Source organism: Mustela erminea, chromosome 8, assembly GCF_009829155.1.
Source record: "Mustela erminea isolate mMusErm1 chromosome 8, mMusErm1.Pri, whole genome shotgun sequence".
NCBI classification, from domain to species: Eukaryota; Metazoa; Chordata; class Mammalia; order Carnivora; family Mustelidae; genus Mustela; species Mustela erminea.
The window spans coordinates 17,305,519-17,330,863 of record NC_045621.1 but is presented as its reverse complement, the minus strand read 5'-3'; the positions used below and the strand labels follow the sequence as shown (position 1 = coordinate 17,330,863).

General features: G+C 39.9%; 2 protein-coding genes and 2 non-coding genes across 5 annotated transcripts in view; 1 reads left to right on the top strand and 3 right to left on the bottom strand.

Annotated features, from left to right (window-relative positions):
- Positions 1-2,687: 2,687 nt before the first annotated feature.
- EEF1B2 (eukaryotic translation elongation factor 1 beta 2) lies at positions 2,688-5,376 on the bottom strand. The gene is made up of 6 exons (XM_032354542.1): positions 5,165-5,376; positions 4,621-4,743; positions 3,858-3,984; positions 3,515-3,581; positions 2,997-3,122; positions 2,688-2,889 (listed from the first exon to the last, which is right to left on the bottom strand). Exons 1-6 carry the CDS (start codon positions 5,242-5,244, stop codon positions 2,735-2,737), a joined length of 678 nt encoding a protein of 225 aa, XP_032210433.1. The 5' UTR covers positions 5,245-5,376; the 3' UTR covers positions 2,688-2,734.
- On the bottom strand, positions 3,232-3,365 carry LOC116598009. Its single transcript, XR_004288919.1, has one exon. It is a non-coding gene; the product is annotated as a small nucleolar RNA SNORA41 (small nucleolar RNA).
- LOC116598007 lies at positions 3,665-3,743 on the bottom strand. Its single transcript, XR_004288917.1, has one exon. It is a non-coding gene; the product is annotated as a small nucleolar RNA SNORD51 (small nucleolar RNA).
- A 429-nt stretch (positions 5,377-5,805) lies between the features above and the next one.
- NDUFS1 (NADH:ubiquinone oxidoreductase core subunit S1) overlaps positions 5,806-25,345 on the top strand; it is a 31,271-nt gene continuing 11,731 nt past the window's right edge. Inside the window, exons 1-14 of one of the 2 annotated variants that reach the window (XM_032354540.1) lie at positions 5,806-5,916; positions 9,122-9,189; positions 9,907-9,998; positions 12,010-12,117; positions 12,797-12,873; positions 13,513-13,594; positions 13,685-13,815; positions 14,277-14,462; positions 16,358-16,492; positions 17,128-17,242; positions 18,005-18,150; positions 19,034-19,162; positions 20,070-20,199; positions 23,582-23,742. In XM_032354540.1, coding sequence (XP_032210431.1) covers positions 9,126-9,189; positions 9,907-9,998; positions 12,010-12,117; positions 12,797-12,873; positions 13,513-13,594; positions 13,685-13,815; positions 14,277-14,462; positions 16,358-16,492; positions 17,128-17,242; positions 18,005-18,150; positions 19,034-19,162; positions 20,070-20,199; positions 23,582-23,742 — 1,556 coding nt within the window. In that variant the 5' untranslated portion in view covers positions 5,806-5,916; positions 9,122-9,125. The remainder of the gene's footprint in view (positions 5,917-9,121; positions 9,190-9,906; positions 9,999-12,009; positions 12,118-12,796; positions 12,874-13,512; positions 13,595-13,684; positions 13,816-14,276; positions 14,463-16,357; positions 16,493-17,127; positions 17,243-18,004; positions 18,151-19,033; positions 19,163-20,069; positions 20,200-23,581; positions 23,743-25,345) is intronic. The other variant, XM_032354541.1, reaches the window with a different exon arrangement.

Below are 25,345 nucleotides of genomic sequence, written 5' to 3'. Positions count from 1 at the left end.
TGAACCACATTTTTAATCAACAGTTTTTATCATTTTTGTTAATACTTCAGCTATCTGGTGCTCAAGCCCTTTAACATGTCGATCATTGTGAGTAATTTGGGGCTGCTATTCACTAGTTGCTACATCTCGATCTTTCCATGGCAACATTTCCAGAACCCCGCTGCTCTGTTCTACAGAAAATGAAGTGCTGCCCTCTGCCGGCTTTCATGACGCTGACAACTGGAAAATTTCTTACGTTGGAAATACTGCTTAATTAAGATGATCATAGTTATAAGTACATACATACACCAATTAAATAAGTTTTATCTCAGATTTAAACAATTTCCCACATTTAAGGTACTCTCCCATATAAATAAAGTCAGATTGAGAGGGAAAAAATAGTACTGTCTGGTTTGGCTAGGAAAATTCTGACTTCAAACAAATCATTTGATCTCTTTGGTCTACAGATTAGAAACCACAAAATAAGACTTTTAGAAGTCAGTAATTCCTGGAGCGCCTGGATGGCTAAGCTGGTTAAGCATCCGACTCTTGATTTCAGCTCAGGCCTTGATCTCAGGGTCTTGAGTTCAAGATTTTTGTTGGGCTCCACACTTTGGTGTGGACCTACTCAAAAAAACAAAAAGCTGGCTTTGCTTACTTACCTGCAGCAAACCCATTATTGAAGTCTCTTCACCAATAGGTTCTGATATCCAAATCCAAGTAAAATGTCCCACTCAGTCCCCACCTCCACACCCTAGCCAGGTTTATGAACCATAGCCTGGGAACCAACTACCTTATAACCTTTCCATGACACAGTGCTACTCAAAAATTGCATTCCCCAAAACACAAACCAAGCTCTCTCCATCAGGGCACCTGGGTGGCTCAGTTGGTTAGCATCTGCCTTCTGCTCAGGTCATCTCAGGGTTCTGGGACTGAAACCTAAGTGGGGCTCCCAGCTTAGTAGGAAGTCTACTTTCCTCTCTGCCCCTCCCCCTTACTTGTGATTTTTTTTCTTTTTCCCAGGTTTTATTTGAGAGAAGCCCACAAGCAGTGTGAGGGCCACCAAGAGATGCACACTCCCCATTGAGCAGCGAGCCTGATGCAGGGGCTCCATCCCAGGACCTCCTCCCAAACCATTAAGTCCTGAGCTGAAGGCAGAGGCCCAACTCAGCCACCCAGAAGCCCCAATGGTTTTATCAAATTTTGGGAATCCTTTCTGTGACCTAACTTCCCTCCTCTGGGTTAGGTGTCCTTTAGTAAGATTGCACACCCCATTTCATTTATTGCTTTCAAGATGGATTTTTTTTAAGAAAAAAAAATTTTTTTAAAGATTTTATTTGACAGAGGGAGATCACAAGTAGACAAAGGCAGGCAGAGAAAGAGGGAAGCAGGCTCCGCACTGAGCAGAGAGCCTGATGCAGGACTCGACCTGAGCTGAAGGCAGCGGCTTAACCCACTGAGCCACCCAGGCAACCCTAAGAAAAATTTTTTTAAAAAACATTTTGAGACAGCAGGAGAGGGAACACAAGCAGGGGTAATGGGAGATGGATGCAGGGCTAGATCCCAGGACCCCAGGATCCCAACGGGGACCAAAGGCAGACGCTTAACCACTGAGTCACCCATAGGACCCTCTAGTGGGATTTTCATGTGATTTTTCATCCTGGAGTAACCCCCAACTTGGAAGATCATAGGTGACAACAAATTACTTCATTAGCCATTGGTCAATCTCAACACTCAACTCCCTTTTTTTCCAGTGTTTCATGAACTAGTCCAGTAAATAAAGGACATTCACGGTGTCGTTATCTTAAGCACTTTACATGTATTGACCCATTTCTCATCAAGGTACTCTGAACATTTCCATTGCAGAAAACCAGTCCAGGTATTACCTTGTTACTCCTTGCTAAAAGCCCAAGGTCTGAACCATTATAAATCTACAGGGCTAAAAATCTAGTTGAAAATTCTTAATCCAAAATTTCCACAAGCGGAGCTTATTTGATTTCTTTTGAAAACAAAGCAAATATGGGGGGGGGCTGGGTGGCTCAGCTGGTTAAGTGTCTGCCTTCTGCTCAGGTCATGATCCCAGGGTCCTGGGATGGAGCCCCACATCGGGCTCCCTGCTCAGCTGGAAGCCTGCTTCTTCCTCTCCCACTGCCCCCGGTTTGTGTTTCCTCTCTTGCTGTGTCTCTGTCAAGAAAAATCTTTAAAGGGGCGGCTGGGTGGCTCAGTGGGTTAAGCCGCTGCCTTCGGCTCAGGTCATGATCTCAGGGTCCTGGGATCGAGTCCCGCATCGGGCTCTCTGCTCCGCAGGAAGCCTGCTTCCTCCTCTCTCTGCCTGCCTCTCTGCCTACTTGTAATCTCTCTCTGACAAATAAATAAATAAAATCTTTAAAAAAAAAAAAAAAAAGAAAAATCTTAAAAAAAAAAAAAAGCAAATACGAAACTTGAAATGCTGTGGTACAAGTGGTATGTATCCTTGTGCATTGGGTACAGAAACTACACTAAGAATGAGTCTATTTCCATGAATCTGTTTATAAAATCTACTCAACACCTACCTGTATTCATAGTTATTTGTGATAAATATTTTCCTCTTTGTTGGGATAAATATCTAACAATGCTGACACCCAAATTTATTTTTATGGATTGTACTGTCCACTGAATTTCTTCCCTCAAAATGGAAACCACCCTATGTAAGAGTCTAGAGCCAACAGTTGTCTTTTAAGCTTTTATTTAAGGGCAATGATCTATGATGTAGTTTTTAGATCTTATTAAAAGCAGCCACGTCCATGGACTGCACATAGTCCTCAAACGCAGTGATCCGCTCCTCCAGCATATCTGTTCCAACTTTATCATCTTCCACTACACACTGTATTTGAAGTTTTTTAATTCCATATCCCACTGGAACTAGTTTAGCTGAAAAGAACAAGAAAAGTCTTAGTTAGCAGAGTCCTACTGATTGACAAACATTGTTAAGTGGCAACTTTCAGATGCCACTTTCAAAAAGCAAAAATTGAACTCACAAGAGCCCCAGACCAAGCCATCTGCCTGAATGCTTCGGACACACTCCTCTAGTTTTGCCATATCCGTCTCATCGTCCCAGGGTTTCACATCTAGTAGTATGGAAGACTTGGCAACAAGTGCAGGTTCTAAGGAAAGGAACAGCCAGCATTATTCAGACACTGCTAACACCTGTAAAATCTTAATCTGTTTCCTAATGGATCATTTCCTCAGCCAAACAGAACTACAGAATACATCTTGTGTTTGTTACTCACATGCCCACTTTCTGTTGTGCTAAGAAAGAGGTGTTTTAATTGTATAACAGTTTCTGTCCCACAGAGGAATGCCACAACTGCTACCGGAAGAACAGCTGCAGACCAGTAGCTGTGGAAGTTTTAGGAAGAACCACCTATACAGGTTTTTAAATACGGACCTCGTCAACAAATGCAGAGGCAATTACTTTAGAAATCAAACTTCAAAAAAGATCACTCACATTATTCTGAAATAAAGTTAAAGCAGCACAAATTATAAAATGACCTACTTTTGGCTTTCTTTGACTCATACTGTGCAAGGCGTTCCTCTCTTAGCCTCTTTGCTTCCTCGCTTTCCTATAAAAAAAAAAAAATTAAGTACATTTCACAAAGTTGGTTGTGCCTCACCTTATAGCTAGTGGAACCATCACAACAAAGACCAGTTTCATCAGAAAAAAGCAAATCCATCAGGGGCTCAGCCGAAAGATGGTGATTTGATTTTATTCATCATGTAACCAGTGAGAACTTAAAAAGTCAGGTAATAAAGTGGTGAAACCAGAATTCAAATCCAGGCAATTTCACCACAGAGCCTATGATTAAGCTCACTGATACACATATTAATTTGAGCCATACCTCCTCATCATCAGATCCAAAGAGATCAATGTCATCATCATCTTTACTATCTGTAGCTCCACTTCCTGTGGTGTCTTCCACATTGGCAGGGCCATACTTGCCCAAAGCTTTCTTCACTCCTGGAAGGCTTAAAAAAAAATTTAAGTTCAACCACCGCTAGGTCAGTATGCTCTTTTTTGAACAGCACATGAGAATGTGTTTCCATCACTCTTTACCAACAGATCCCTTTTGTACTAAGAATTTACCCTTAAACACTCCCAGGCAAATATTTTTCCACGTTTAACTCCTCACCCAACAAGCATTAGGAGCACGTGAGACGTTACACTGGATACTCACTATGATTTACTCTTTCTGTATGAATATTTCTTTTTGAGATTTCGTTAAGTATGCTCAGTTCCATTCTTAGTGAACGGGAGTCCACTTCCCCAAACTTCCACCCTTGCTGGCAGTTTCAGAAGAATGGCCAAGGACTGAGTGAAAGAGCCACCCTCTCACCCCAGAGGTGGGCCCCCCAGGTCAGGGTCCAGGCACACTGTCAGGGCACTGTGGGGAAAAGTTGAACTGCTGCTGTCCATGTGCTACCTGTTCTGTGAAAAAACGGAGGACTTCAGTCTCTCGGCCTTCTCAGGTCACAAGGATAATTAAGCTCACAATATCCCAAACAAAACTAACTGTAGCCTGGGTCCAATGCTGTCATGTGAAAACCCTGCGTTTAAGCGGAGAAAACGTTCTCTTCTCCAGATAAAGACAAAGGTGATTTTACCTGGCCTTTTCCTTCTCGTAAGACTTGATGTGATTATACCAACGGAGGGCATGATACAAGTCGGCAGGCGGGGGGCCGGAGACTGCTTCGAATACTGCCACGTCTGCTTGTGACGGCACATACCTGCCGAGGAGACCAAAATTGCACACGCCTTTAAGAGGACATCCACCAACACCAGCAAATAAATGACGAACGGCACCTCTGTCCAACTAGTTACTGCGAAATGGCCCATTTGGTACTGGGAAGCCCAAGCTGCTGTACTTATTTTTTTTTTAAATAAGCTCAAGATCAGGGACCATGCATTTGGTGTTCCGCCCCACCCTGGGAATCCCCGCCACTTCGTGGACCTCAAAGTTTGCAGCATCTCACGAAGACCTACAGGCTTGCTTCCACAACCCGAGTGCTCGCGGGATAACCTGGGGGCATCAAGTCCGGGGAAAGCAAGCACGTTTAACTCCTCGCCGCTCGCAGCCCGGCCGCCTTGCCCCCAGCGGCGGCAGAGGCCGCGCCACGTGGCCCGACCCCATCCCGGGCCCGTCCTCACCCCTCGATGTAGCTCTTGTCCGCGAGGTAGTCGTTGAGCACCTGGAGGCCGGCGGGGCTTTTCAGGTCTCCAAAACCCATGGCGTCGGCTGGTCCTAGGAACCGGGCGGCAACGAAAGAAAAGAGAAGAGGAGGGAGCCGCGGACCAGCGCTATGAGGAAGAAAAAAAAAGGGCCGCAAAAGGCCGGAAAAAGCCTTATATAGAGACGGAGGCGTTTCCCTCTGCCGCACCGGGTCGAAGGTTAAAGGTCAAAGTACGTTAAGAGCCTCATTCCTCCACGAAAAATTCGGGGGCTCTGAACTGAACGGCCCACCGATTGTCTGCGGGCCTCTTTGTGTTTGCAAATAAACTAATAAAAGGGATATTTCTTAAGTTAGTACCTCCGCGGCTCCGGAACACTACAGGAACCGCCCCTCGAAGCGCCGGAGATGACCGAAGACGCTCGGCCTCAGGCGCAGAGCTACTTCCGGCGGAACTGCGGTTCCAAACTGTCTCCCCGCCCTCCGCCCCCGCTCGCTCTAGGCGGCTCGCCCTCCGCCCCGCCCCCTGTGCGGTTGACGGAAATTGCCGAACTCTTGCTGAACGGAAATTGTCGAATCCGGGGTTTCTAGTCCCTCCTGGCTTGCCGTTCTCCAGGCCCCGGCGGGCGAGCTGAGCCGAGGCCGCCATATTGAGTAAGCAGTCTGGCCTCTGAGGGGGCTGTTGCGGTACAGACAATTCTGTGGAGCGGCTTCGGCGGCTCGGAGGAGAAGGTGAGGCAGTGAATAGCGTGAGAAGACTGACATTCCTCTTGCCATAGCAGTTGATTTCTTGACGAGACTTTTGGCCCAGGTGACTTATTCTACTCTTGTCCTTGACTGGACATCACGTCCCACCCCGCCTCTCCCGGAAGCCCCTAGGGCCGGCAGGTGAGGGCTGTTGGCCGTGGTCTCCGGTTTCTTGGAGCGGAAATCAAGTGGAGAACCTGGAGGCCCTGGGAGCGCTGGACCGGTGGCAGGCTTGTGGGTGACCTTCATTCTGCAGGGGAAATGCAGGACATTCCCCTTTGTGGAGCGGAGGCCGTTTTGTTCCCTGGGAGAGGACGTATGTCAAGTGACTTAGGCGTAAAGACTGAGCATTTCCCCCCCAAGTTAGGATGTCCTTGGTACAGTACACTGTTTGGCCCCTATTGCCTTAGCAACCATCCACACCTCTCTGTTGTTGTTTTGTTTTTTCCATTGAGTGCATTGGGCAGTATTTTTTATTCTTTTCCCTGGTGGGGAAACTGAAGAAAATGATGTTTAAAAAGTTTGCCCAAGGTCGCACTGCTAATGACATAGCTACGTTGTTTAGCTATGTTGGGATCTAATGGGGATCCATTGGATGGGATCCGTAGATCGGACACAGCTCTGCTCCAGAACGATTTGAGGACATTGCAAATGTAGCTTGAACTGTTACTGATGAATAAACACCCAAGTTGTTTCCTTGGAGAGTGTTCTTTTTTCCACCGAATTGCATGTGCATCGTTAAGCAGGGTGTTACAGGGCTGTCAGAGCACCTGCCCTTTTTAATTCCAGGGAAGTGGAAATTTGAACTTCTATTATAAACGAGAAATGAGGCCACGAAGAAGAATAAAATGGGTGATATGACTAGGGAGTAGTTAGGAAATTTTAAGATAGGCTGATCAAGGAAAGCCTCCCTGAGGAATGTCTGTTAATCCCAAATTTCAAGGGCAAGAAGTCAGAAAGATCTGAAGGAAAAGCATTTCGGTCTGAGGCCACAGCCTGTGGGGAGAGGGGAGAAGCTGTGGGGACAGTGTGGAAGCTGGGAGACCTGTAGGTGGGCTGTCCTAATAGTCCAGGATAGATGATGGCAGCATACAGTAGAGCGGTATACCTTGGAGGGAGAGAAGTGCATGGATGCAGGATGTGCGGTGGGGAATGTGGAATAGTACGGTTCTCATACTAAAAAGTGCCCCTTCTGGTTTTAGAAATGTTTGGTCATTAACATTTTCCCATTTAAAGATGACTATTTCCATTCCTGTGTGATAGATAAATATGTGTAAAGTACGTATTGAAATTTTGTATAGCTGTCTTCTGTTGGAGCTATGCACTCTTCCCTTTGATGCTGGATTTTCAAGAGACAGCCTAGTTCTGGTTGATTTCCTAGCTAAAGTGGACAATACTTTTAGATAGTATTGGAGACAAAATAATAGAAAGTGTTTACATTGTTGTATGAAATATTGATTGTTGATTTTCAGTCTGTCATTGCACTGATTCAGCAAATTCAGATTTACCTTTATATCATCAATAGAATTTAGTAAGACAGATGCTACTCATTTTGGAACTTGGTGATAAGATTGTTTGGTGGTTATTTTTTTCAAGGGCTAGGTCTTCAGAAAAGGGAAATGACCAAATTACACCATTTTTCTTCAAGGAGCTTACACTTCAGTAGGTACTAAAATTGACGACCAACTTGTAATTTAGTAGGTGGAATGCTAAAGCTGTATACACAGTGTGTGCTGATGGTACAGGGGGAGTACAAAGGAAGAGGGTTTTTATTTTATTTTTTATTTTTATTTTTTTTGGGGGGGGAAGAGGATTTTGAAACTGTTCTTCAATGGCTAGTACTGTCTGAACTGAATTTAGATTTAATTGACATTTATTGAACTACTACTACTAATGCATAGCCTAGGAAGTATTCTTTTCTTCCTTATCAATAGATAGAGAAGCAGAAACTCGATTTACCAAAAATCACTCACTTGTGGTTAATAGACTTCATGTCTGCAAATTTAGAATCACAAGTTCTGAATTAATGAATGTTATGAATTAACTAAAGTCTGATTTAATGACATTTTCTGTTATACCTCTTCTGTAATAGGTAACTGAAACTTCATACTTAAATCTTAGGTGTATGGACTGTCTTCCACTTTCTGCCTTTGAAAGTCATTATGTTGATACATTCTGATCCCTTAATTTCCTTTTTTTAGACTTTCTAAGTGAAAAATTATAATTCAGATGCTTAGTCCATTTGATCGAGTGAATAGACAAAAAGCTCAGTGCTTAGATCTTATGACCAAGTGAATGGATAAAAACTCTAAAAGTTCAGATAGCTTTTCTCTTTGCTTGTGTATATCTTTAATTGGTGTTATTTATGTAATTCACTGCCATTTCTTTTAGTAATTTAGCAAATGTTTATTATAGGAGACTGCCCTGTGCATTGTAGGATGTTTAACAGAACCCTGGCCTCTACCGAGTAGAGGCCAGTAGCTTTCCCCCAGTTGTGACAGCAGTGTCCAAATGTTGACACGTGTTCCATGGGAAGCAAAACTGTCCCTGGTCGAAAACCACTGTTTTAGAGCTGACTATGTACCAGCCTTGGAAATAGGCCCTAAAGATGGAAAAATTTAAGCAGTTCATAATTCGGCGAGGGTAGAACAGACATAGAATTGCAAATCCGCAAGATAAATGTACTAAGCACAGAAAATGGCACTCCAGATGCTTAAAAGGCTTGAACTTGTGAGCCAGCTCAGAATCTCAGGAGCATTTAGTAGATCACTGCATAGCACATAGAATGTTAGAGTGAGTATTGGCAGGAAACGAAGGCAGGAAGGTAGACGTCATTTTACAGAGTATTAATGCTAAGTCCACTGTTGTTCTTTGAGTTTATTTTACTCCATTTATATTTGATCATCTGTTGATAGTTAAAAACAACACAAAACTGCCCTTTACATAGATTTTTACACTAGCCACTCCTTAGCTCTTTGGGATTGTACTTGGGCAATTGATTGTACTCAGTTATCTCCTGAGACTGGGTATTCTCATCTCTAGAATTTGAGGGGAAAAATCAGGGCTCATGAATGTTCAATGTAATAATGTTTGTGAAGTATTTAAAACCTATGAACTATTACCAAAAAGTTTATAATTAGGGTTTTATCTTTTCCTATGATAATATAACTCTTCTTTGTTTTATTCTTAGCAATATGTTAAGGATACCTCTAAGAAGGGCCTTAGTAGGCCTTTCTAATAAGTCTTCCAAAGGATGTGGTGAGTATTTTTTTTTTTTTTGCACTTGTGGGTACTAGCCTTTTATCTCTGTAAATTCATTGGTTTATGGAATGTTTCTTGAAAGACCCTAAACTGTAATTTAAGTAAAATAGAAATAAATGATCCTAGTCGAATAAAATAATTTTAAGATTTATTTATATATTTTAGAGAGAAAGAGCACACAAGCAGGGTGAGGGGCAAAGGGAAAGAATTTGAAGCAGACTCCCCACTGAGCAGGAAGCCTGACACAGGGGTTGATCTCACAATCCTGAGATCATGACCTGAGCTAAAATCCAAGAGTAGGCCACTTAACTGACTAAGCCACCCAGGCACCCCTAGAGTAATTTTTAAAATACAACTAAATAGTTTATAGAAGGTGTCATGAAATAGAAAGTAGTAGGAACTGCCTATCAGTGCCAGAATGGAAAAAGCAGTTATGCTGCTTTTGAAAAATGGTATTTCCATGAACATATTTTTAGTGGTATTAAGTTTCAAGTTAAACTACCACTAAAAGTGGATAGCCATATTCTAGCTGGTATTCAGGATTGGAAAAGCTTTTGTCTAATTCTTTATTTCATAGGTTTGCATCTAGAGAAGTAGAGGGGAATAGTATAAAATGAGGAAAATATTTAGGCTTGTAGGTTAGAGTTAATCCACTATCCTTTGCTATAATTTAACTGTTAATTTATTTCTCATCTCAATATTTTTCATGGTCAGTTCGAACAACTGCCACAGCAGCAAGCAACTTAATTGAAGTATTTGTTGATGGTCAATCTGTTATGGTGGAACCAGGAACTACCGTCCTCCAAGTAGGCATATGTTCTAATTCTTTATTTTTGCGTATGTTCTGGTTTTTAAGGACTGTCAATTTGCTTCCTTTATACCGTTTATCTACTTCTAAAAATTTTAAGATTCCTTGATAAATGCTCATAAAAGAACTATAGATAGTAAAATTATATGAAAATAAATTGGATTTAAAATCTTGGCATTTCAAAGTGAGCTATCATTTATCTGTTTCTGACTTTCTTAGTGAGTATAGTAAATTGTTTTACTTCTGTTTTCCAAGTAAATACCTACTAGAAGTTTGAAGTTACCAAATATAAATTATAAATGAATATGGGTAAGTTTGGGAAAAAGGTAATCTTTGTTGTGAACCTGCTTGATGCTTTTCACTTCATGTAACTTATCAATTTTTAGTAATATTTCCAAGAATGTGTCCTATTAAGCAGGTAAATGGAAGGTAGTCTGTTCTTGAATTTATGCCTGGAATATGTAATTTTTCCAGATTCCTTCAGAACTAACAGAGTTGGTCATGGAGAAGTGATGCTTCATTCCATCTGCAAGTTATCGAAAGCTGAAATGCTCTTTATTCATGTTAGCAGTCATTTCTAGTCTATCTGCCAAGCACAGACATGCGGTGGAGAGTATTTTTGCCAGGTACAGGAGGTGATAGAAAGAGATGTTAGGGGTATCTCAGGTGATCCCTGAGGAAATTTTAAAGGCTAAGTAAGTGTTTATATTTGGACAAAAGCTTCAAATGGTTGGTATTGTTGGGACATAAGGTATATGTAGAAGATAACAGGATCTCATATTACTCTGATAGAGAGGTCCAGTCATGAAAGAAGATATGTGTCATGCTGCAGAGCTTAGAGTTTGACCTGTCAGCGGTTTTCATGGCAGTTAAGCAGTGTGACAGTGACTATAGAGGATGCTGGTTTGGAGAATAACAGGACTAGTGTGAGAGACAAAGGAGAAGTATGTTGCATTAGTAGAGCAGAAAATGAAAGGCCTAAAATAGATAGTAGCAATGGGAATGAAAGTAAGAGGATAGATTCAGGGAGAGTAAGATACAGGCCTTTGGGAACAGTGAAGAGCAGGGAAATTTTTGTAGTTTCTGGCTTTGTTAGCTTATTTGGGGATGTATCATAGGAGACAGAAATAGGTTGAATTTTAGCTATCTATAGAGCATACACATGTGCATGCCTATTTAAGTCTAAAGCTTAGAGGAGTGGTGGACTCCAGGGCTACACATGAGGGTTTAGATAGAATCATCATCTGGAATGTGGGCTCATATAAAGGTTGGGACCAGATCTTGCTTGTTACTTCCTATACCCTCTGTATCTAGCACACAGGAAGACTCAGTACATTTTTGCTAAGTAGTTGAAACATTGGCATTTGAGGAAACTGCTTTAAGGTAAGGGCTGAAGATGGAAGAGCTAACTCAAGGGGAAATTTGAATAGGTTTGTAGGCCTCAAGAGGAAAGAGTGATAACTAGGAGAGCTGGGCTAATCCCTCTTAGTAGGTAAATGGGAACTGAGGAGAGTGTCAATGACAGTGGGAGTATAAGTCCTAGGGAGGGAGTATGGAGCCAATATAGAAGCAGATCATAGCCAACTAGACAGTGTGAGTTGAAGTCTAATCCAAAGGGGGAGACCCAAGCAAAGAAGAAATCCCAGTATGAAACCACTGGGACAGAGTTTGAAGGAGTGTCTTTGTAGACAGCAGTTCAGAATGGAAAGGGGGAGTCAAACCTTCAGCACAGTCTGAGACGTTGGTTCATTTCGTTTCTTTCACATAAGGTATAGGTATGCTGAGGATTCTTAAAGAAGCAGCTCAAGAGTAGATAGGGGTAGTAATCAAGAACAAAGAAGGAGGGAAATCTGTTCAGGATTGGAGTAAGAATGAATGAAGGTATAGATATTTATAGATAGGTGTAATAAGGTAGGTGGGGATGACTTTTTTCTTCTTCTGTGTTTTAGGCAAGAAAGGAATGAGGTTAGGTTGTCCTAATGCAAAAAAATGTTTACTTTGTCTTCTAGGCTTGTGAGAAGGTTGGCATGCAGATCCCTCGGTTCTGTTATCATGAAAGATTGTCTGTTGCTGGAAACTGCAGGATGTGCCTGGTTGAAATTGAGAAAGCTCCTAAGGTACTTGATACCTAAAATTCCACACCATGCTGTAGAAGGTAGAAAACTTTAAATCTTGCAGCAAACTTTATTTAGAATCATTACTGTAGTGGAGAAACCTAGCCCTGTTTAATTGTTTCTAGAAATTTATTTTTTTGTGTGCAGTTAAGTCTGTTCATTTCAAAACTGGAAAAGCATTGATGAAAGTGCTTTATAAATGCAAGCACTATATAAATGTAATAGATTTGGAAATTAAAGGTGACTTCTTACACCTGCCAGTATTTCCACGTGATAAGACACACAGCTAGGATGCGGAATTGCCAAGCATCATGTTGAAAGCTCTTCTGCTGTTCGATTTTCACTAGAGAAGGATTGTAATGAAGAGGTTCACTTTCAGTTTAATTCATTTTTCCTCATATAGTTTTAATTCAGTAGTACGTGCTAATCAAGACAGAGTTATTTGATGTTCTGTTTCAGAGTCTAAAGTTGCTTTAACTATGAGAATAGAATTTAGAAGTATGATATATTATTTTTTTCTAAGAGAAAGAGTCAGGTTATCATATTGTGAATATGAAAACTGGAAAATTATGTCTTAAAAAATACTGTACTTTGTTTCTATTTAGATGGATGACTTGATCTTTTCATATGTTGGGTTGCTTATAAATACGGGAACTGAAAGATTTTTCCATTGAAATTGCAGGTTGTAGCTGCTTGTGCCATGCCAGTAATGAAAGGTTGGAATATCCTGACAAACTCAGAGAAATCAAAGAAAGCCAGGTACTTTAGTGCTACTTAGCATAGTAACTTTTCTTAGAGCAGAAAATTGCTCATTTCAGTATTTAGACCACTCCTAGATGAGGAGCTCAGTAGCAAGCTCTGAAAAAGTTGGCATGTTCAGCTCAGGAGAGCAGTGGAAGTAAGTACACATTGTGGAGGTGAAGTCAGGTGTTTGTGGTTTTGAGCCTAGAATGGAATTAGCACTAAAAGCTCTTCTTCAGTAACTTGTGATGAATAGTGAATCTGGGGCTTACTGAACTGAGATTATTTCAGTAACATATTACTATACTATACAGGCACTGTTACTTGTTTTTTTGCTGTGCATTTGTGTGTTTGTTTTTGTTTTGAATGTGAATGTTTTCTGAAGATCATTTAGCAATTTTTGGTAATTTTGTATTGTTAAAAGTTATAATTTTCTAGATTCTATAATGATATTTTATTCCTAGATTTCTATAAACATTTTTTTAGATCATGTGTCTAATACTAGAATGGTGGTTGCATTGGCATTTCTGATAATAAGTGTAAAATTAATGCTCTGTGAAAGGATACATCTCTGGAGGTTATCTAGATAGCCTATTTCCAAACCATTTTGAGTGCCAAAAATTTATATCGTTTTATATATTAAAATTATCCATACAGAGAAGGTGTAATGGAGTTCTTGCTAGCAAATCACCCACTGGACTGTCCTATTTGTGACCAGGGAGGTGAATGTGATCTGCAGGTATGTAGTCTAACTTCATAAATCGTTTTTGGCTGCTTCAAGTTTTAATTTTACTAGCAGCATTAAATTAACTCTCCTGATCTACTTAAGGACCAGTCCATGATGTTCGGAAGTGATAGGAGCCGATTTTTAGAAGGGAAACGGGCTGTGGAGGACAAGAACATTGGGCCATTAGTAAAGACCATCATGACTAGATGTATACAGTGTACTCGCTGCATCAGGTAATGTTTTTCCTCCTCTCTTCTGGAATATCATTCACATACTTATCTAATACTCACAAATTTGGTGGAATAACAACACTGGAAGAAAGGGCAACTTTTTTTTGGTTATAGGAATGGGATGTTTTTATCGTTGTCTGCACAAACCAATAAAATGAAATTTTTCACTTTCAGTGAATATCAGCTTCTGCTGAATTTACAAATCAAAATCTATAAGCATTAACTCTGTGATAACTTATTGAGCTACACATGATTTGTGTCATTTTCTGTATGTGTGTTACATTGCAATTAACTTACAAGCGAACATTTATTGAACTCTTTTTATTCAAGGACTATGTTCACCATTGAAAATATATTCTTGTCTTTTTAGTGTTTTGAAAATAATTATTTCTTTGTGAGCATAGTTAGGAAAGGAGATAATTTTGCTGGATTTGACCATTTGACAGTACATTTTTATCTTGCAGGTTTGCAAGTGAAATTGCAGGAGTAGATGATTTGGGAACAACAGGCAGAGGAAATGATATGCAAGTTGGCACATATGTTGAAAAGATGTTCATGTCTGAGCTCTCTGGAAATATCATCGATATCTGCCCTGTAGGTGCCCTGACCTCTAAGCCCTATGCTTTTACTGCCCGCCCTTGGGAAACAAGGTATTCATTGTTGTGTTTTTTGACCGTTTGTTTTCTGTCCTTTAGTTGACTGCTGTTGAAAAAAATTGAAGATTCGTGTTCTTGCTGTATTCTAATTGTTTTGGTCTGCTAAGTTTTTAGGTATTTGCTTTAAGTTAAATCCTCTTACTGGAAAGTAAGAAGATAGATTAAAGGATAGGATGAACCTGTGCAAATTAATTACAATTTTCTTGGAAATTAATTCCAAAGTACTTAACCATATAATTATTTTAGTCACTTGTATTTCCAAAGAGTAAAATTGTCTTGATTTTTTAAGATTTATAATCTCCTCTCATTGTATATTAAGTTTTCAACCATGTGGATATATCATACTTTATTTTGTTAGTTCCTATTATCAGGCATTTAGTTTGTTTCTGTATAGTTGTAAACCTGTGATATAAATTGTTATTGGGATGCCTGAGTAGCTCAGTCACTTAAGTATCTAACTCTTGGTTTTGGCTCAGGTCATGATCTGAGTCATGAAATCAAGCCCCACATATAGCTCTGTGCTCAGCACAAGAGTCCACTTCAGATTCTCTCCCTCTCCCCCCAGCTTATACACTTTCTCTCTCTCTCTCTCTGTCTCTCAAGTGAATTAATAATAAAATATTTTTTAAAAATTGTTACAAATGAATTTTTTTTCTTGTATATCTGAATCTTCTTACTAAACCGGGAAATGGAGTAGGTAGTTGCAATAAGTTTGAGGGTTTTAATTTTTTTTATTATTATTATTTTTTAAGATTTTATTTATTTATTTGACACAGAGAGAGAGATCACAAGTAGGCAGAGAGGCAGGCAGAGAAAGGGGAGGAATCAGGCTCCCCGCTGAGCAGAGAGCCCGATGTGGGGCTCCATCCCAGGACCCTGGGACCATGACCTGAGCTGAGGCTCAGAGGCTTTAACCCACTGAGCCACCCAGGCGCCCCAGGTGTATTTTTAAGGTTCTTGAAACATATCATTAAATTGCCCTCCCATTTTTAAACTTCCACCAGAATATATGGGAGTTTTTTACAGTTCTAGGTTTTAAACCATATATATATGTATAAAAAGGATTTGGGGGATAAGGCACAGTGCATAGCTGAGATGACGTAAGTAGAGATTTTTCTGTTTTTCTTCTGAGACTCCCATAATGCAGGCGGAGAAGCTTCCATCTCCACAGCTTACCTCAGCCTTGCAGAACCTGTTCAAGGTGGTGGGGAAGGGGATGAGAACAGGCCCCAATTCACATCACCACTGATTTCCAGCCTTTTTACTTGAAGTTCAGTTGTTTTTCCCTGCATAAAAGCTTCTTGTGATGGTGTGTCCCTTTTTGTTAGATTTCCAAAGTGGTTATCTTTGCTAATTTTGTCCAACTTTATTTTTGCTTTTTTGAGGGGAGGATTTGTCAGGCTTTTTTAATCAGCCATAACCAGAAATCTTACCTTCTTGCTATTTATTTTGATAATCATATTTCCCAGATTTGGCCACTTAGAACCCTTACCATTGGCTTCTATATTAGTTAACAGTCTCTAAAGCTTTATTTATGTTTTAAGATTTTATTTATGGAGAGAGCTTGCAATCTCATGCATGTGCAGTTGCGGGGAGGAGCATAGGGAGGGCAGACTCTGCACGCCACACAGGGCTTGATCTCGCTACCTTGAGATCATGACCTGAGTTGAAATCAACAGTCAGACGCCTAGGTGTCCCTAAAGCTTTATTTTTACAGTAGGAATTTGTGTGAAGTAGTCAGATATGAGGATATTTTTATTTTATTGCAATTTCTCTTGGTGCCATTATTTTTAGAAATTCAGAAAGGCAAGTCATTGTAAAATTTTTTGTTTTGGCTATATCAGATAGCAGAAAATCAGCATAGTAAATACATCTGCTTATTTTCTCAGAAAGACGGAATCCATTGATGTCATGGATGCAGTTGGAAGTAATATTGTGGTAAGCACAAGAACAGGAGAGGTGATGAGGATTTTGCCAAGGATGCACGAGGACATCAATGAAGAGTGGATCTCTGATAAAACCAGGTATATGCGGCATTGTTTTCCTTAACTTTTGCACTTGAGTTGAAGTATATTTTATGGTAATTTTAATTTTAAAATAGTTTTTATACTTGCAAATTAGTTAATAAATATAGACTATTGAAAAATCTAGACTGTTAATATGGAGAATTGGAGAAAATTAACAGTAGTCTAGGTATATCGCTGGCTTTCATATTAACTGACAAATACCCATCCTGCAATTTTGAAGTGGATTAAGGTACTTAATCTATTCTAATTTGTTCATTAGAGAAAAGCTACATGTAAGTTAGAGCTTGTACATCATAATTTTGATAAAATATCTAAAAGTATTCAGGTTTTATAAATAAAAATGACTTTGCTTCTTCAGCTATCAGATTTTTTTGTGTTGTAATTTCAGTTAGCTGAAAACAGCTTATAAGAACTCAAACTCTTTAGATGATGTTTTAGTTTTGGATGATGTTCATAAAATATTTATTCATCTTCCAAAAACCGGGAGTAATTATTTGTATCCAAGTGTTCATCAGTCTCTTTGACACTATAACTGGTACAGTGTTTAAATAGCATTTTTTTTAGATTTTAAACTTGAAAACCAGTTGCCTCTTCAGCAGGATTCCACAAATGGTGTAATTTCTGTTATTTAGATTTGCCTATGATGGGCTAAAACGTCAAAGACTTACGGAGCCGATGGTCAGAAATGAAAAGGGGCTTTTAACCTATACCTCCTGGGAGGATGCACTCTCTCGTGTAGCTGGAATGGTAAAAAATTGAAGTATAGAATAAATAGTATTTGTGATTTTCAAGGAACATCTTTGTAGCAAAGTGGGGAATGTGTGTCTCTTCATTTTTTCTTGTCATGATTGCCTTTCATTTAACAACATACATTAAGAGCCGTATGCTAGATAGTCACGCTGGAGGTAGGGATGTAGAGACCGCTAACTCATGGTCCCTACTTCCCACAGTCTTGTAGTAGGGAAAGACCTGTAGTCAGTCAGGTGTCATGTGCTCAGGTAGTTGTGCAGGAAATGGTATACGAGAGAGCACATGGGAGGGGTGCCCAACCAGGCTAGCATATCAGGGATGCCTTCCTATATAAGGTCAATTAGGCAAAGTCTAAGAATGAATGCAGACTTGCCAGAGCAAAGATGGGGGAGTGGCTTTCTAGTCAGAGAAATGTACACAAACGGCTTGAGGGAGTAGTAGATACTTTGGAAGAAGTCAAATTTAACTGTAATTCAGTCTTCATCCTCCAAACCTCATCATGAGCCCCCTTTGTTTCTAGTTTAAAACAAATACCTTTCCTCCTCACTGGCGGTATTATTATACCCGCCAAGCCTGATATTATTATTGGGCCTCACAGACACCTTTGTTTGTTACTTCTAGATTAATAGTTAGTATAAGCCTTTCTAGTCTAAAGTTTGTTGCTTTTTTAATACTTTAAAATGACTGTTGTTTTGTTTTCTGAGTAGTAGTCTTTGCTGAATAGATGTTTTTGGTAATTCCCTTTTTATGCATTTCCAGTTGCAGAGTTTTCAAGGCAATGATGTGGCAGCAATTGCAGGTGGCTTGGTGGATGCTGAAGCCCTGGTAGCTCTCAAAGATTTGCTTAATAGGGTGGACTCTGACACCCTGTGCACGGAAGAGGTCTTCCCCACTGCAGGAGCTGGGTGAGAACTACGAAGCCAGCATCGAGGCCTGCTTTGTTGTAGTTATAAAGTTGTGTATAAACCATTACATCTGGTGCTCCTGGCCGGCTCAATTGGTAGAGTGGGTGACTCTTAATCTCGGGGTCATAAATTCGATCCCACATTGGTGATAGAGTTTACTTAAATAAATAAGTAAATAGGGGGCGCCTGGGTGGCTCAGTGGGTTAAAGCCTCTGCCTTCCGGCTCAGGTCATGATCCCAGGGTCTTGGGATCGAGCCCCACATCGGGCTGTCCGCTCAGCAGGGAGCCTGCTTCCTCCTCCCTCTCTCTCTGCCTGCCTCTTTGCCTACTTGTGATCTCTGTCAAATAAATAAAATCTTTTTTTTTTTTAATTTTTAAAAATTTAAATTAATAAGTACGTCTGTGGCATCAGTAAGTGATGACTGACAGCTTGGATTTTCCATCATACCCATCAGTTTCTTTTCACACAGAGACCAAAGTCAACCCAGGAACTATTGGAGAATCCCAATTATCAATAAGTATCTGAATGGTGCCTGGGTCGCTCAGTTGGTTAAGCATACAGCTCTTGATTTCGGCTCAGGTCTTGATCTCAGGGTCCTGGGATTGAGCCCTGAGTAGGCTTCCCCACTTAGCAGGGAATGTACTTGTCTCACTCTCCCTTGCCCCTCCCCCTGCTCACATGCACATGGTTTCTCTCTCCCTCTTTCACATAAATAAATATTACAAAAAAATATATCTGAAACTTTGATGTAATTTGGAAATACTTCATAGGAATTGTTTTGTCTGGGAATACCATGGGCTTGCTGACATGAAAATATTGCCTGGATTTTCATTATGTATTAGTTTTGAAGTAAACCTGCATTTTTAATTTTTTATTTCTAGCACAGATTTGCGTTCCAACTATCTTCTTAATACTACAATTGCTGGTGTGGAAGAGGCAGATCTTGTCCTTCTGGTTGGTACAAATCCACGTTTTGAGGCACCACTGTTTAATGCTAGAATTCGAAAGAGGTTAGTAGTAATATTCAGGGTTTTAAAAATGTTTATGTAATAATTCCTAATAGTGTTAGTGGGAATGAGACTCCAAAAGATAATTGGAGTGCAGTGTCTAGCAGGTCCATTCCCTCCCTCCCCCGCTGCTGATCTTAATACTTCGTCCTCTTATTTTGAAGTAACTCAAGATGCACCAGTTTTTCCATAATTTTGTCTATAACTTTTTTTCCTGCTCAGGATTCAGTCTCAAGTCATATACTGCAGTTAGTGTCATTACTCCTCAGTTTTCTTTTTTAACATTTCTTTGAAGAGTAGGGGCAGATGTAGAATACCTACATCTTTTCATATCTTAGACAAATATGAACAGACTGGTATAATTTATTATGTATACTATGACACTGTTGAGAGTGAGAGGGGGAATTGTTAATGCCGCAGGAGGCAGATGAAAACCTGCACTGTCTCAAATAGAATATATAGTCACCATGTTTGTATCTAGTTTTAGAAGAGCTGGATCCTTACTTCCCTGGCAAAGAGAATAAATTTGAATGATGTAGTTTATTTTCATTAACTATATTTAAATCACCTTAATGGATAATTAGGAGATAATTGACTCTGCTATGTAAATATGGTAAAATAAAAATTACGCATCATTTATTCTAAAATTAAAGTTTTTGCAGCTTGCTTAGGATTGGCATTCTTACACAGCAAATTAATTCACTGACTTACCTTGGTGTGCATTTTTACAACAGTGTTATTTTGAAAGGTACACAATAAATTATGTATGTGAAGGCCAAATGTTCTGTGACTGCTTTGTGCTTTAACATTTGTAACATAAATAGATGTAGCCTCTAGGCTACATTGTTAAGACTGGTGGCTATGCTAATTTAGTAATTTAACTCTAAAATCTTTGTTGTTTTTATTTCAGCTGGCTTCACAATGACTTAAAAGTGGCCCTTATTGGCAGCCCAGTGGATCTCACTTATAGATATGACCATCTGGGAGATTCTCCCAAAGTTCTTCAAGACATTGCTTTCGGTAGCCATCCATTCAGCCAGGTGCTCTCAAGTGATATGTATCCACTTTTGTTGATTTTTAAGTATTATTATTTTTTTAATTTTTTTTTTTTAAAGATTTCATTTATTTATTTGACAGAAAAAGATCACAAGTAGGCAGAGAGAGAGGAGGAGGAGGAAGCAGGCTCCCTGCCAAACAGAGAGCCCAATGTAGGACTCGATCCCAGAACCCTGAGATCATGACCTGAGCTGAAGGCAGAGGCTTAACCCACTGAGCCACCCAGGCACCCCTAAGTGTTACTATTTTTAAGAGTTACTGTTTTTGTCATAATAATATATGATTACTGTTAAAAATTACACCACTTTAGAGAAGAAAAATGGGGGGGCGGCGCCTGGGTGACTCAGTTGGTTGACCATCTGCCTTCAGCTCAGGTCATGATTTCAGGGTCCGGGGATCGAGTCCTGTGTCGGGCTCCCTGCTCATCGGGGACTCTGCTTCTCCCTGGGCTCATCCTCCCACTCATTCTCTTAATCTCTCTCTCTCTCAAATACATAAATAAAAGAAAAATGGAAAAAAGTAGAACATTACCCCAGGTTCCACCAACCCAAACAAGAATTTATTTTTTACTTTATTAAAGATTTTATTTATTTGACGGAGTATGCGCACAAGCAGGGGGAGGGGCATATAGACAGAGGGAGAAGGAGGCTCCCTGCAGAGCACGGACCTCAATGCAGCGGCTTAATCCCAGGACCTGGGATCATGACCTGAGCGGAAGGCAGAGGCTTAACCAACTGAACCACCCAGGTGCCCCCAAACAAATATTGATGAAACACCATAATCATTTCTCTCTTCATATATAGAGCAAGATAGGCAGACAAAAATGAGATCTTATTATAGGTGCTATTTTTATGTACCAGAATTTAATTTTACTTGAAATTATCAGAAAAGAAATTGATATAAGGGGTGCCTGGCTGGCTCAATCCCTTAAGTGTCCGACTCTTAATCTTAGCTCAGGTCATGATTTCAGGGTCGTGAGTTCAAGACCCTCCAAGCTGAAGTGAAACTGAAGGAATCTGAAGTTAAAGGAAATCTTCCTGTACTACAAGAGTTATTCTTCAAATTTCACCAGTCCTTTTAATGACAGTTTCATTACCGAGTACTTTATTTACATTTACTTCGTTGCTGTCTGGTATTTATAGGTTTTTATTTTACTTTTCCCAAGGAGCTCCTAAGTACACTGTTCCTTAATTTCTTTCTTGCTTGAAAATGTCCGTTTTATTCCTGAAGAGAGCCTTGGCAGATAAAAAGTTATAGAGTCACACTTTTTTCCTTTCTGAACTTTATAGACACTGCTTTTTTGTTACTGTGGAAAGCCTAATGTCAGTCATATTTTCTCCCAACCCTGGCCTGATTTTTTTTTTACTATCTAGATACTTTTTTGAACCTTTTTACTAGCTTCTTTATCTTTGAAATTTAATAACTTCAGAATATGTCTTAATGGTGGTGGGTTCTGTCACTTTTTTATGGGACATGGTACACCTTTCACTGTGAAAATTCAAGGTTCTTTTTATTTTAGTATTTTGTGCCTATGTGGTGGAATGCTGATTATTTCAAAAATGTAAGAGGTTACTATTCTTCACGTAACAGTTTTGGAGGTTTGGTGATTTGATAAATGTCCAAGTATGTCATCTAGGAAGGATATTCCTTACTGCTTTACTCCTTCAGTGTCCGTGTGTTTGAGTGAGCTCCTCCTTATGGTTCCAAGGTGGTGTGGCCTTAGGTGTAATCATGTGGTACAAAATAGCTAAGCTCAGTTCCTTTGTCTTGAAGAGGAAAAACATTTTCATTGCAGTGATTAAAAATAGAAAAAAAAAAACTTAATGAAAAATATTCTTTTCTAATTCCCATCTCCATGCCCTAGAAAATGATTGGTGTTTTTCGGGAGTTTTTTTCTATACTAGATTTAAATGTATTTTCTTTTTTTTTTTTTTTTTTTTTTTTTTAAAGATTTTATTTATTTATTTGACAGAGTGAAATCACAAGTAGATGGAGAGGCAGGCAGAGAGAGGGAGAGAGGGAAGCAGGCTCTCTGCTAAGCAGAGAGCCCGATGCGGGACTCGATCCCAGGACTCTGAGATCATGACCTGAGCCGAAGGCAGCGGCTTAACCCACTGAGCCACCCAGGCGCCCCGTATTTTCTTTTTTTATTAAGATTTTATTTATTTATTTGACAGGCAGAGATCACAAGTAGGCAGAGAGGCAGGCAGAGAGAAGAGAGGTGGAAGTAGGCTCCCTGCTGGGCAGAGAGCCCAATATGGGGTTCGATCCCAGGACTCTGGGATCATGACCTGAGTCCAAGGCAGGCGCTTTAACCCACTGAGCCACCCAGGCACCCCTAAATGTATTTTCAGTTAGTAAGTGGTGGTCTCTTCATTAAGAACTCCTAACAAGGGGCGCCTAGGTGGCCAAGTTGGTTAAGCATCTGCCTTTGGCCCTGGTCATGATCCCAGAGTCCTGGGATTGAGCCCTGCGTGGGGCTCTCTGCTTAGTCGAGCGCCTGCTTCTCCCTCTCCCTCTGCCTTTCCCCCTGCTTGTGCGCGCTCTCTCTCTCTCTCTCTCTCTGTGTCAAATAAATAAATAAAATGTTTTATAAAGAAAGAAAGAAAACCATTTTTCTGAACTCTTCACATTTTCTTGGGAAATTCCCTAGGAGGACGTTTACTCTCCTCTGTAGTGTGTAGGGACGTTTACTCTCCTCTGTAGTGTGTAGGCATAACTCTCAGGTGGATTCTTTGATTTGGGCCAGTTATTTATCGAAGGATATAGAAGTAAAAAATTCTTTATCGAGGTAAAGAATTCCTCTTTACTTTTAATTTTTCCAGTCTCCACTAAATATGTAGTTTCCTCTGATTTGGGGATGCACTCCCCTCCGGTTTTGGCATTCAGAAGTTATTATGATTTAAAGCAGAGCCCTAAAAGTTTTAGGTATTCTCTGTTACAATGCTAGTGCTAATTGCTTTCCCTACCTGTTCCTCCTTGTCTACAGCATGGTGAGTAGATAGAAGACTATAGACATGATAGTCGAATGTGGCTTTTTCTGTTAGAAAGTACCAACTCAATCTCTGTAGGGACATTGCCCAGTTTCTCTGGAACATACCCATAATCATTCTGACCAAAGGATATTTGGGAAAGGCTTTCATTCCCAGTACTTACTTTTAGAAAATCTGTTTGATCTGGTAACTCATTTAGCCATTTCATAGTAGCATTGGCGAGGTGTTTTTTTAAGTTAAATCTGGTTGTATATATGTCTATATGTTGACTCTTAAAAATCAAAGATATTCTGCATTAAAACTAAAACTTGGGACAACATATTGTAGATGCAAATTTTAAAAAAATTTTAATTGAAGTTCTATTTTTAAATAGGTGTTACATGAAGCTAAAAAACCAATGGTGGTTTTAGGCAGTTCTGCACTCCAGAGAAATGATGGCGCAGCAATTCTTGCAGCTGTTTCCAACATTGCTCAAAAGATTCGGACGAGTAGTGGTGTTTCTGGTGATTGGAAAGTTATGAATATCCTTCATAGGTAGGTTGAGTAATTGTTCTATATACTGTAAGATTCAAGTAATTTCGTGTACATGTGTTACTGTTATACTGTCACATTTAGATATACAAATATCTTAGTATTTAGCAATGTCTCAGTAGTAGATGTGAGAGATACCTTTATTTTCTGTGTGAGAAGAACCGAAGATGATAATACTTAAAATATTTGAGGGGTGCCTGGGTGGCTCAGTTGGTTAAGTGTCTGCCTTCAGCTTAGGTCGTGATCCCAGGGTTCTGGGATAGAGCCTGTGTCCGGCTCCCTGCTCGACAGGGAATCTGCTCCTTCCTCTGCCTTTCCCCCTGCTCATGTTCTCTCCCTCTCTCTCAAATAAATAAATAAAATCTTTAAAAAAATAAAATAAAATACTTGGGATAGTGCTGAGAAAATCTTGAAAATCTGTATTGTATTGTATTGTATTAAGGTACACTTGGTTCAAAAATTGCAAGAAGGCCTCTGACTGAATGATAAATATAAGCTAACATGAGAATTCAATGTAAGGAAAGTTTTTTTCTGACCATATTAATAATAAAATTGGAGCATCTGGGTGGCTCACTTGGTTAATTGTCTGACTCTTGATTTTGGCTCAGGTCAGTGATCTTAGGGGTCATGAGATTGAACCCCACTTGTGCTACATGCTGGGTGTGGAGCCTGCTTGAGCTCTTTCTCCCCCTCCTTCTGCCCTTCCCACCAACCCCTGCGTATACTTCTCTTTAAAAAAAAAAACATAGGGGCGCCTGGGTGGCTCAGTGGGTTGGGCCGCTGCCTTCGGCTCGGGTCATGATCTCAGAGTCCTGTGATCGAGTCCCGCATCGGGCTCTCTGCTCAGCGGAGAGCCTGCTTCCCTCTCTCTCTCTCTGCCTGCCTCTCCATCTACTTGTGATTTCTCTCTGTCAAATAAATAAATAAAATCTTTAAAAAAAATAAAAATAAAAATAAAAATAAATAAAAAAAAACATATATATATATATGTATATGTATATATATACGCACACACATTCATTTTAGGAAGTTGGAAAGAGAAGAAAATATGGAAATGGAAATTCTTCTACAAATTACAGATAATTACTGTTGCTACTTCCTTCTGGTTCTTTTTTCCCTCTGTAAATACTCTTATAGTTATATAGTTGAAATCATACTATGTAAACAGTTTTCTATCCTGTTTTTATCAATTTTCATTACCAGATAAAATTTCTTCTTGTAATTAGAAATTTCATATAAATATAAACTTCAATGGCAATTTAGTATCATGAATATATACAGCTTTTTAGTCATTTCATTCTTGTTAACATGTAAATTGATACTAGTCTGTAAAGTATAAGTAATGCAATGATACACAAATACTTAATGAACTTTAGATTATTTTCTTACAGTGGCTTTTTAAAAGTAGAGCTCTTAAGGTAAACAGGATAAACATTTTCTGAGGCTCTCCGTGCATATTTCCAACTTGTTTTAGAAATGGAACAGGGATGCTTGGGTGGCTCAGTCTGTTAAGCATCTGCCTTCGGCTTAGGGCATGATCCTCGGGTCCTGGGACTGAGGCCTCCATTGGACTCCCTGCTTCGTGGGGAGCCCGTTTCTCCCTCTG

Coding starts and splice junctions, on each gene's coding strand:
- EEF1B2 (XM_032354542.1), bottom strand. CDS start 5,244: ATGGGTTTTGGAGACCTGAAAAGCCCCGCCGGCCTCCAGGTGCTCAAC. Junction 3,985..4,620: donor TACGAGAAGGAAAAGGCCAG/GTAAAATCACCT, acceptor TTTTTTTTTAAG/CCTTCCAGGAGTGAAGAAAG. Junction 3,582..3,857: donor TTGGATCTGATGATGAGGAG/GTATGGCTCAAA, acceptor TTTTTTTTATAG/GAAAGCGAGGAAGCAAAGAG.